A 12,280-nucleotide genomic window follows, 5' to 3' on the forward strand; every position below is an offset into this window, starting at 1 on the left:
ATTTATCATAGTTCATTTCTTTTTTTCCTATAGTGGTCTGGAAAATTAGAGAATAACATATTTAATGCACACCATAGAGAGCAGATGGGAAAGAAGGGCTGGGGAGAGTGGAATCCATCTTGATCATTTTGTTCCTTGAATAAGCATGAGGGTAAAGGGAGTTTATTTAGAATACATCACTTGGGGATCTCAAGGTCAGAATCATATATCTACTGCAATCATTACTATAGCTAAATTTTACAGTCACAATGATCAGCGCCAATTCAAACTGGTAATTTGTTTCTCTAAATGCTTTTTTTTCAGGTGACTGTAATAATAAAAACAAAAATATCATTAAAGTATGCAATAATACATCTCTGATGGCAAGCAGAATAGGCTCAGAAGACTGCAGAGATTGTGAGAGTTATCAACGTGTTCCTTTGTATTTCTACACAGTTACCACATTTCTCAAATGAGTCCTTCCCTAGGCACCTCCAAACTTTTATTAAAAATCAATTTACAAAAGATACAAAAGCATCTAAGTAAAATATAACAGCAACATAGTAAGGGCAAAATAAACACCGCAACGAGAAGGCCTTACCCAATGGTAAAACTGTTGGGTAAGAAGAGCTGGATCTGGCATGGTTGACATTCTGGCCCCAGATTCATAGCTGCCTGACACTGATAGGCTGTTAGCCTGCTACTGCAATTCACGGGCAAGAATTTTTTATCCGGCATTCAATTTATATCATGACCTGATCTTATTTTGTTCTGATTAGATTGCTGTTATAGTAAAGTAAGTATTGTGAATGTGAAGCATATTATTTATAATCTCCATGGATTTAATTGTGCAATCACTTCATTGCTTTCCCCACAACCCCATAAATATGTTTGAGATGCTCCTTTGCAACAGTGAATGTGCACTTTTTGTACTGGGAGTAGAAAACCGCAGGCCAGCTACCAACTACTAGCCTGTGAATAAATTACTGGCTGTTTGGCTTTCTCTGTCGTTCTTGCCACCTGTGCTTTCAAAGGAAAACGAAGACTTGAAGTTTCTCCCTGCTGCTGGATTCAAACACAAATTACCCATAGCTATCCGATAGGTAACCTCTTTTTGAAAGGCAGTGGCACAAAAGCAAAGCAGATAAAGAATTTTCACATTTGTGGCCTTTGAAACGGTGGAACATAAATGCTGTTGAGGATTAAACAAGAAGATTAAACACTATTTGTGAGTTGAGGACGGGTGGGCAAGGGGTGGGGGGGGGGGAGAGAGAGAGAGAGAGAGAACAAGACCATTATTAGAAAAAAAGTGGCAGCTGTCTCCTGCCCCCTCCTTCTTCCCAGCCTTCCACCTGACAAATGGATAAATAAATTTGCATCCATGTCATGCCAGAATCCTCTATTGCAACAAGCTCAATGGTAGCCCAACTGATTTATGCTGGCACAAGTGAGTGAAGATTCAATTTCATTTTGTGCAATTATAAAAGGCATGGCTTTTACAAAGCAATTATAGCACAGATAAACAGATTACACCTACAAATTGTTGTTTTCTGAAAGAACATTTTACAACAATGGCTTATTATACATGATATAGAAGTTGTGTGTGTGAGAGAGAGGGGGGGGGGTGTTGCTAGCATTTTCCAAATTCAAATCAGGAAGAAGTGGCAAAAGCTGTTCTAACAAAAAGACAATGCTATCTTCTACTACTTGACTCAGACTAACACCAACCCATTTTTTCAGATGCAGCTGGCACACTGATATGGCATAATTCTGAACTGTACTACTTTGGACTGTAGGTCATGGTAGAGAGTCACGTTTTTTGAATGCACCAGTTGAATACAATGCAAACAATAACAATAACTGCATGTGTTAAAATAACATAGCAAGGAAGGAACATTTTTTATGCACTAGCTTTTTAAGAAAATGAGGAACCGGTTTGTTCTACGTTTATCCAGTCTGCAGTGTAATCTGCCAATTTGTTACAGCCTAAAATATTAGGTCCACAACTTTTTAGGAAGTGGGCTTTTAGAGCCAACATTGAAGACAGATGTTCAGATGTTACTTGTGGCTTGAAGCATCCTCAACCAACTTTGACTGTTCTGCCAACTTCAGGCTATTCTAAACAAGTTAGGTCTGGCCACAGCTATCAATACCTTGATAATACCAAGACTAGATTACTACATTGCACTTTCTTTAGGGCTGCCTTTGAGATTTATCCAAAGACTTTTGGCTTGATACAGCAGGCCCCTTATTTTCATCTTACAACAACCAGAATTTAATACTTTAAAAAAATGTAATGTGCAGGGCATTGCCTTTTTTATGGGCTTTCATTGAAAAACATGAAGGAGCCCAGTCCAGAATTCTATAAACTCATTCTGTGCAGTTTGTTGAACAGCGTCTGCTTGCAGCTCAGAAACCAATTACATCCTTATTAGCTTCTAGTAATTACTCCCTGATTAAAATGATCTGGTGCTGCCATGTATTCCAAATTATTGTTGTTGCAGGTTACTCCCCGTCTTTCTCCCTTACCCAGCAATTTGTTTACATTAGGCTTGCATAACTTTTGACCTTCTAGGACAGGGACCATTCCCCTTCAGCTACATAGAGGTGAACTCTCCAGGCACTTGATCAGCCTCCCATTTTTGCTTCTAGCCTAGGAACGCCAAAAAGTAAAAATAAAATAAAAATCCCAAGGGGTGGGGTTACTGAGCACCTGGAATGCCACTATAAATGCTTGGTGATTTCACATTGACCTGGGCAGGTCTGGAAATGCCAGCTGAATTATGTTGCATCTATGCTGTGGCAGCTGCATTGGCACCATCCCTATCTGTTTCTTGGCCCACTTTAAGGTCTTGATATTGATATTGACCTTTGAATCTAAAATCAGACGTAGCCAATGTGTGCCTTGCAGATGTTGCTGGACCACAGCTCCCAGGAGTACCTGGCGTGCTCTGGTCCATGGCGTCTTTTAATTTCGTGACTGCTGTCACCATCTGCAGTGATCGAAAGGATGCTAGCCCTGCAATTCATATGTAGTGGTACCTTGGTTCTTGAACTTAATTCATTCCAGGAGTCTGTTCGACTCCCAAAACCATCCAAAAACCAAGGTGCGGCTTCCTGCGCCGGACGTTCAGCTTCCGAAAAACATTCACAAACCGGAAGACTTACTTCTGGTTTGCAGTGTTTGGGAGCCACTGGCAGAAGAAGGAGGATGCGGTGGGTGCGGTCCATCCCGGGTGTCATCCCTGAGGGGGGTGACATTGCCACACCACCCCCTGGGATGCTCGCCACTCGCCATGGGTGACTAGCTCTGCCCATGGGTCCAATTGTGGCCAACTCTGGGGTTGTGGTGCTCATCTTGCTTTATTGGCTGAGGGAGCCCGCGTACAGCTTCTGGGTCATGTGGCCAGCATGACGAAGCCGCTTCTGGGGAACCAGAGCAGCACATGGAAACGCCGTTTACCTTCCCACCAGAGTGCTACCTATTTATCTACTTGCACTTTGACATGCTTTCGAACTGCTAGGTTGGCAGGAGCAGGGACTGAGCAACGGGAGCTCACCCCGTCGCGGGGATTCGAACTGCCGACCTTCTGATCACCAAGTCCTAGGCTCTGTGGTTTAACCCACAGCGCCACCCATGTCCCTTGCATCCGTTTCAGAATTAGGGTGGGCTTTATCTTTTAGGCCAAGGAACCTGTAGATTTGCTACATCATCCCTGATGTCATGCTGGCCAGGGCTGATAGGAGGCAAAGTGCAATAACATCTGGAGGTCCACAAGCTCCCCACCCCGGCTGCAGACACACAACTTACAAGGATTGCTGGGCTGTGAGTCCATTGGAATCATGAGCTTGGTGCGTGTTGCTCTGCGGGCCGCCAGTGACCGTTCCAACGTGGACATGCTGCTCCCCACTTCTTCTGTGTCCGGAGCTGGGAGATTGAAATATAAAGGTTAAATGAGCAAGGGCTCCAAACATCAAGCTGAGTAGGTACCCTCATCCCCCCCCCCAAGAGGGCTCTGTGCAAGATAGAAGTTCCCCCATATCTTCCTAGATGGAAAATGCTGGTCACTTGGTAAGCATCATTGCCTCCTAGGACCACAGAATATTTGAAAGACCACTTTGGAACAGGAAGAATTGCTTCCCCTTTTTTGCAATTGACTTTTAATGCTAGTTCATTTCTATGAAATTTCATTGCAGCTTCGCAGTCGTGCCTCTTTGTAGCTGCAGTGAAACGCACACTGCCAAAAAACAGAGAACGAGACCCTGACTGTCATCCTAAAATGTTGTTTGTTGCCGACCTCCCTTCAAGTTCACGGCAAAACTCCATTGCAGGGATGGCCAAACTCCCACACGCTAATTATTTGCTCAAATCAGCATTCTGCCTTCTGTGTGATTGGCCGTGGTGTTTAAAAGGCAGCGTATAATCACCCATTTACTCAGGGCCATTTGCTATAGAAATGAGAGTCTATGCAGTATATTTGGGAACAAAAATAAGTCTCGCTCTCTATTTAATGGCACCAGATTTAAATGTTTTAGCTGAGTTACGAGCATAAAAAGTGGTTTAATATTACCCCAAATTAAGCTCTTGAAGATTTGGCAGGCTAATGATGAATGCGATGAGATAATGCTTTAGTTCTAAATGCGGTTAGGTAAAGGAAGCTGGGCAGATATCTTTTTTGCCATATGCATCATTTGCTATATTAAATACTGACATAAATAACCCAACTAGATCCTAAAATATCAATTAGTAGTTTTGCCAGTGGAAGGTTTGCTAAATGAAATCAGTTGAAGCTCGTTAGCGCTTCATTAAGCTTCGAATGACCTTTGAACTATGTAAATATCATTTTTCTCCATGTTGACTTCAGATCTGCTTTTTGCTCATGCTTTGCGGAAATAATGATATATTTGGAATGTCCGAGGCCAGATTTAAATGCGATGCTGATTGGGCTAAAATTGCTTTATCATTACGAATTCCATGCAGTGGGCTTCATGTTTAAACTGGGCCCTTAATCATGTCAGGAATCTGTGGCCCCAGCAGGTGCTATCCTGGCATCCAAATGGGCTGGGGGCCCAATTTCAATGTGGAGCTGGCTAAGCAAAACACTGATGCATGAATAAACAATTTTTGCCCCCAACCGGCATCACCAATTAAATCAGGCCATGGATATAATTAGCAAAGTTTCCAGCTAAGGACCAAAATGAATAAAGAGCACACAGCCTCAAGCAGGAAATTCCTCTGGCTGCATTTTGCAAAAACTATATTGGCATAACCAGTCATGGACTTTGCCCACACTTTCTGCTCCATATTAATGAAGGAGGCAGTGTGGTATAATGGTTGGAGTGGTGAGACCAGGGTTTGAATCCCCACTCAGCCCCACTAAAGCTCATTGGGCAATGCTGTGCCAATCAACCATGAGCTCCTTGCAAATAATGCATGTACATAAACATAGGTCTGTGCTGGTGAATGTACCAGGTGCCTGAACCAGGGATTAGGTGGACCAGTTGCACTAGGGCGACCATGTTGGTGTAATGTGAACAATGGGTTAAATCACCCAGTGCTTGGGCTCATGTCTTGAGGAGCACATCCTCCATGTCGGGATGTTCTGAGATAAGGGTGCCAGGTGCGCAGGGTTGCCATAGCAACACCAGTGAGGTCAAGTGTATGACTTGCTGAGCTGCTTCCCCTCCCACTGGTTCAGGAAATATGGCTATGTGTAGAGACAGGTATAAGAGTCCCTAGGGCACTGCTTTCACTATGTCTTGTCAAGTCCTCTTGCCATACTGTTTGCTGTTGGGGTCTGACTCTGAATTTGTGAGTGTCAGGGGAAGAGGCTGTGGGTTTTACATCAGTGTTAGCTAGAATGGTGATGGTGTTAGTGGATCTCTCTGTACATATGTATCTTTACTTCAAGGACCCAAAGAACAGCATATAGTAAATAGCAGTGTTCACCTTTGTCTTGTATCTGCAGACAATAAAAACTTTGTTGCTTTGATCTGTGTAGGAGAGCTTTCCCCTTAACCTGGAAGAAGCTGTCTGCTAGGAGAAGGAAATCTCTGAAGACTGCTGGGGCTGTGCTTACTCTGTTATACGTTACAGTGGTACCTCGTGTTACATATGCTTCAGGTTACGGACTCCGCTAACCCAGAAATAGTACCTTGGGTTAAGAACTTTGCTTCAGGATGAGAACAGAAATCGTGTTCTGGCAGCATGGCGGCAGCAGGAGGCCCCATTAGCTAAAGTGGTGCTTCAGGTTAAGAACATCTAGATCAAGGGAAGTAATAGTGCCACTGTATTCTGCTCTGGTCAGACCTCACCTGGAGTACTGTGTCCAGTTCTGGGCACCACAGTTCAAGAAGGACACTGACAAACTGGAACGTGTCCAGAGGAGGGCAACCAAAATGGTCAAAGGCCTGGGAATGATGCCTTATGAGGAACGGCTAAGGGAGCTGGGCATGTTTAGCCTGGAGAAGAGGAGGTTAAGGGGTGATATGATAGCCATGTTCAAATATATAAAAGGATGTCACATAGAGGAGGGAGAAAGGTTGTTTTCTGCTGCTCCAGAGAAGCGGACCTGGAGCAATGGATCCAAACTACAAGAAAGAAGATTCCACCTAAACATTAGGAAGAACTTCCTGACAGTAAGAGCTGTTCGACAGTGGAATTTGCTGCCAAGGAGTGTGGTGGAGTCTCCTGCTTTGGAGGTCTTTAAGCAGAGGCTTGACAACCATATGTCAGGAGTGCTCTGATGGTGTTTCATGCTTGGCAGGGGGTTGGACTCGATGGCCTTTGTGGTCTCTTCCAACTCTATGATTCTATGATTCTATGATTCTAACAGTTTCAGGTTAAGAACGGACCTCTGGAACAAATTAAGTACTTAACCCGAGGTACCAATGTACACTGGTTGAGGTGTGGTGAACTACCAACTGACTTCCTCAAGTCACCAACAGACAATATTAAGTAGTGGGTTGACATAGCAGCCGGCACAGCGATTTCTTCAAGTAGCTCTTTTATTAAGATAAGCTGGAATAGAACTAACTGCGAACAGCTCAGCCGGCCTGTATTTATAGGCAGCCGGCTGTCAACATTGTATCCACAACAGCTCAGAGTTCCCGCCTAAACTAACTGCCGCGGACCTGAGTGAAAACTACCTACAGACCTGAGTGAAAACTATATACAGTATCCCCCTGTTGGCCCAGGGTGAAACTACACTACATAACACCCCTCCCCACCGAGATAAGGCGTTAGTTACAATCGTAATGGTTTCCTTATATACAGCACTACGTGTAATGGTTCAATTAGGCACAAAAGCATATCGGTTACATTTCCCATACTTAGACCAACAGTGATACCTGTCCAACAACGTAGTCCTTTAAATGAGTTGGGCGCTTGGAAACTCTGCCAGACCGCCGGGGACTGGTAGCCAAGTCCGGAGGGCCACACAGTTCTCGCTGAGGCTGTGGTGCGACCCTAGGTGGCGTTGGAACCAACTCCCCTGGATCCGCTGCTGTGGGTGGAGCTTCCGCAAGTGGAGTGGTCTGAGTCTGTTCTGAGACGGCTTGGTTCGGCTCCACGCTGGCAGTTTGCGAGGGAGGTGTAGGTGGGGCCTCGCCATCTGTACGTGTCTCTTCTGGAGCCGCAAGCGCAGTTGGGGGCACCTCGGTAGTGTCTAAGTCGCCAACCCTGCGCCTAAGCTGGTCTATGTGCCGTCGCCACAAACGTCCGTCTTCGAGTGCCACCTGGTACGAGCGAGGTCCAGTGACTCCCACTACTGTGGCTGGCACCCAAGGAATGTCCCCCACATAGTTCCGGGCAAAGACCTGGTTTCCTGGGACAAACGACCGTGGTGCGTTGGCACAGCCTGGGGGTTCAGCCACGGCAAAGTCTGGGTGTAGCCGGTCGAGCGGTGACCTGAGGCGGCAGCCCATAAGCAGTTCAGCAGGACTCCTCCCTGTGGCTGCATGAGGAGTGATGTGCTGCACGAACAAGTATTCGGCGACCCGCTCATGCCAGTCTCCCTGGTCCAGGCGCGCCAGTGCCTCTTTTGTCGAGCGCACCATTCTTTCCGCTTGCCCGTTGCTGGATGGATGAAAAGGTGCCGTTAGGGCATGGCGGATGCCCAGTCCCAAAAGATACCGCTCAAACGTGCCTGACGTGAACTGCGGTCCGTTGTCAGAGACAAGGACATCATGACACCCATGCGTTGCAAACAGGCCTCGCAGCACCCGGATGACAGCTTCGGTAGTGGTGGAGGGCATCAGGGCGACCTCCAGCCATTTGGAATAGGCGTCCACCACTACCATAAAGGTCCGGCCATGAAAGGGGCCAGCCAGATCGATGTGCACCCTCGACCAGGGTGTCTTTGGCATCTCCCAGGTGTGTCCCTTAGCTGCCGGTGGTGCAGGCCTCGACTCTTGGCACGCTTGACAGGCGGATACCCAGGCAGTGATGGCATCGTCCATATTAGGCCACCAGACGTAACACCGAGCCAACGCCTTCATTTTGACAATTCCCGGGTGGCCAACGTGCAGAGCCTCCAGGACGCGCTGACGGAGTCCCTGGGGGATCACAACGCGGTCTCCCCACAGCAGACAGCCGCGATGAGCTGAGAGTTCATGTTGTCTGGTTGCGAAGGGCTGGAACTCCGATGCAAAAGGCCCTTGTGGCCACCCCCTCCACACCCAGTTGAGCACCCGGCTGATGGTGCGATCCTGGGCAGACGCGGAGGCCACAGTGGCAGCCGATACAGGCGCTGCCGGAAGATCCTCAATCAGGAGGAGCGATGAAGCTGGAGCCGGGTCTTCCACAAATGCTGGAAGAGGGCAACGGCTGAGGGCGTCGGCATGGCCCATCGATTTCCCCGGGCGATGGATGAGCCGGTAATGGTAGGCAGCCAGGAAAACAGTCCATCGCAGCATGCGTGGTGAGAGGACCGGTGGAGTTGGACGATCACCGGCGAGGAGGCCCAGGAGTGGCTTGTGGTCAGTGATGAGGTCAAAAGTCCTGCCATAGAGGTATTCATGGAACCTCTTCACTCCAGCCACAAGTGCCAATGCCTCCTTGTCGAGCTGGCTGTAATTCCGTTCCGTCGGAGATAGTGTCCTGGAAAAGTAGGCGAGCGGTGCTTCTCTTCCATCTGGGAAACGGTGACTAAGGACAGCACCGATGCCAAAAGGTGAGGCGTCGCAGGCAAGGACCAGCGGCCTGGATTCACTGTACTGTACCAGTACACTGTCTGAAGAAAGGAGAGCCTTGACTGCATTGAAGGCCGCCGTCTCTCGATGACCCCAGGCCCAAGGCGTCTTAGTGCTAAGGAGTCGGTGAAGAGGCTCAGCCACAGTGGCTTTGTGGGGCAGGAACATGTTATAAAAGTTCAGCAGCCCCAGGAATGCCTGCAACTCCGTTTTGTCCTTTGGGGTGGGGGCCTGCTGGATAGCGCGGATCTTGGATGTGGTTGGATGAAGGCCGGAGGCATCGATAAGATAGCCCAGGAACTCTACCTGTGGAACGGCAATCAGGCACTTCTCCCTCTTTACCTTGAGCCCGGCCTCCTGGAACCTGGTCAGCACGGCACGGAGGTGCTCGAACAGCTGCTGGTGTGATTCTGCAGACACCAAGACGTCATCAAAATATGGTACCACGCCTGGAAGCCCTTGCAGGAGACGCTCCATAAGGCTTTGGAAGATGCCAGGAGCCACACTCACCCCGAACTGCAACCGGCGGCAACGGAATGCCCCCCGGTGGGTGACGATCGTCTGGGCTTCAGCAGTGGCATCATCGACTGGCAGTTGTTGATAGGCTTGGGCAAGGTCCAGCTTAGCGAAGACCTTACCCTCACCCAGGGAATGCAGCAGGTGTTGGACAACAGGAACCGGATAAGCGTGCTGCTGAAGTGCCTTGTTGATTGTGCACTTGTAGTCAGCGCAGATTCTCACCGACCCATCTGGCTTGACAGGCGTGACGATGGGGGTTTCCCACTTTGCGTGGTCAACGGGCTCCAAAACTCCTTGGGCGATCAGTTTGTCCAGTTGTTCGTCCACCTTAGCCTTGAGAGCAAAGGGAACCCGGCGTGGCTTAAGCTTGATGGGGGCGACTTGTGGATCAAGGCTAAAGGAGATGGGCGTACCAGTATATTGTCCCAAGGTGCCGTCAAAAACCTCGGCAAAGTCTTTGACCAGACCCTCAGTCTCTGCGTTAGAGATGCAGTTGATGCCGGTGACTTCCAGGCCGAGGGCATCAAACCAGTCTAGCCCTAGGAGGCTTGGCCGCTGACCTTCGACCACCACCAACCGGAGCAGGCCCGAAAAATCCTTGAAGGCGATCCGGAACCGGCCAACGCCTACCACGGGAATGTCGTTTCCCTGGTAGTCTCTCAGGTGTACGCGGTGAGAGTCGAGTTGCCTTTTGGATACTCTGGGTACCAGTCTTTTGATGGTGCTCCATGACACGACGGACAGGGCAGACCCGGTGTCGATCTCCATGTCACATGGAGCTCCTTCAATGAGCACCGTGACGTTCAGCTTGCGTCGCGTAGACGAGTCGGTTTGGCCAATCGTGGTTCCAGACGGGCAGCGGCAGTTGGTGAGAGCGAAACAACTTTCCTTGGCAGACTGGAGTGAAGACTTGAACTTGCGAGTCGATGAAGGGGGGGTGTCAGACGGAGCCGATCGGCAGACCTTAGCGATGTGGCCCCTTCTGGAACACCTCCTACAGATGGCGTCTCTGAATCGACACTTGGCACGGGAATGGTCGCCTCCGCAGCCAGCACATTCCGGTTGGCCCTTGGACTTCTGTTGGAGCTTCCTGCGCTCCCGCTTTGTCTGGTGCACGTCATCGTCTTCACTGGAGGATGCCTCATCACTGCTGGCCTCTTCATGATGCACCGGAACTGGCCCCCTAGCAAGACGCGGGCTGCTGGACTTGCGGATCTCCTGGGCGGAGCGTTCAGCAGCTTCTGAGGCCACAGCCTCCTCAATGGCTTTTTGTAGTGTGAGGTCTGGCTTGGCTAGGAGACGCCGTTGCAGATGGATGTCCCGGACCCCGCAGACGATTCGATCCATCAGGGCATCGTCTAAGTCTCGGAACTCACAGTGCATTGCAGCCTGTCGCAGGGCGGTGGCGTAGTTGTTGATTGACTCCCCCTCTGCCTGGTTCCGGTGGTAGAACGCATGGCGGGCAGCAATCTTGGACGGCTTGGGTGCGTAGTGGTTGCGGAGCTTCTCTTGGATCGTGTCCCATGGTGTTGCCTGGACTGCTTCCGGCGCAACCAATGCTCGGGCCGTCTCAAACACCTCAGGCCCACAGAGGCTGAGGAATAGGCCCCGCTTCCGATCCACTGATACTGCTGTCAGGTCGTTGGCTTGGAGGTAGCAGTCGAACCGAGCGAGGTAGGAGTCCCATGACTCAGAGGCTGGCGCAAACGGCGGTAGAGGCACAAATGAAGCCATGATTCCGATGCCGGCGTGAAGGGCGATGGATGGAACACAGTGCTCTAGCCAGAACAGTCAGCTCTGAATTGGTTCTGCCCAGTGATTTCGCTCAGTGATTTCGCTCAGTGATTTCGCTCTGTGATTTAGCTCAGTTCAGAGGCTGGCCGCATCTGGCTGTGCTCTGATGTCCATCCGATCCCATCCTCGTCGCCAGTATTAAGTAGTGGGTTGACATAGCAGCCGGCACAGCGATTTCTTCAAGTAGCTCTTTTATTAAGATAAGCTGGAATAGAACTAACTGCGAACAGCTCAGCCGGCCTGTATTTATAGGCAGCCGGCTGTCAACATTGTATCCACAACAGCTCAGAGTTCCCGCCTAAACTAACTGCCGCGGACCTGAGTGAAAACTACCTACAGACCTGAGTGAAAACTATATACAGTATCCCCCTGTTGGCCCAGGGTGAAACTACACTACATAACAGACAAGGGTTCAAAAACCCACTCAGCCATGAAGCTCACTGAGTCACCAAGAGCCAGTTCTTGTGCTTCAGCCTAACCTACCTTATGAAGTGGTTGTCAGAATAAAATACAGTGGTACCTCTGGTTAAGAACTTAATTCGTTCCGGAGGTCCGTTCTTAACCTGAAACTGTTCTTAACCTGAGGTACAACTTTAGCTAATGGGGCCTCCCGCCCCCGCCGCACGATTTCTGTTCTCATCCTGGAGCAAAGTTATTAACCCGAGATACTATTTCTGGGTTAGCAGAGTCTGTAACCTGAAGCGTCTGTAACCCGAGGTACTGTACCTTGAACTCCTTGGGGGAAAGGGCAGCACATCAATGCAATATATTTATAAACAACTGTAACATGTGCAGT

General features: G+C 49.0%; 1 protein-coding gene across 4 annotated transcripts in view; it reads right to left on the reverse strand.

Moving 5' to 3' along the window:
* The window catches only part of DCC (DCC netrin 1 receptor), a gene marked incomplete at its 5' end in the record, with an annotated part of 959,801 nt that overhangs the window by 32,165 nt on the left and 915,356 nt on the right, over nucleotides 1–12,280 (reverse strand). For all 4 annotated transcript variants that reach the window (XM_081212644.1, XM_081212643.1, XM_081212642.1 and 1 more), the window contains one exon: nucleotides 3,791–3,907. In XM_081212644.1, coding sequence (XP_081068770.1) covers nucleotides 3,791–3,907 — 117 coding nt within the window. The remainder of the gene's footprint in view (nucleotides 1–3,790; nucleotides 3,908–12,280) is intronic.

Source organism: Podarcis bocagei (assembly GCF_964188305.1).
Source record: "Podarcis bocagei genome assembly, chromosome: 11".
Taxonomy (NCBI): Eukaryota; Metazoa; Chordata; class Lepidosauria; order Squamata; family Lacertidae; genus Podarcis; species Podarcis bocagei.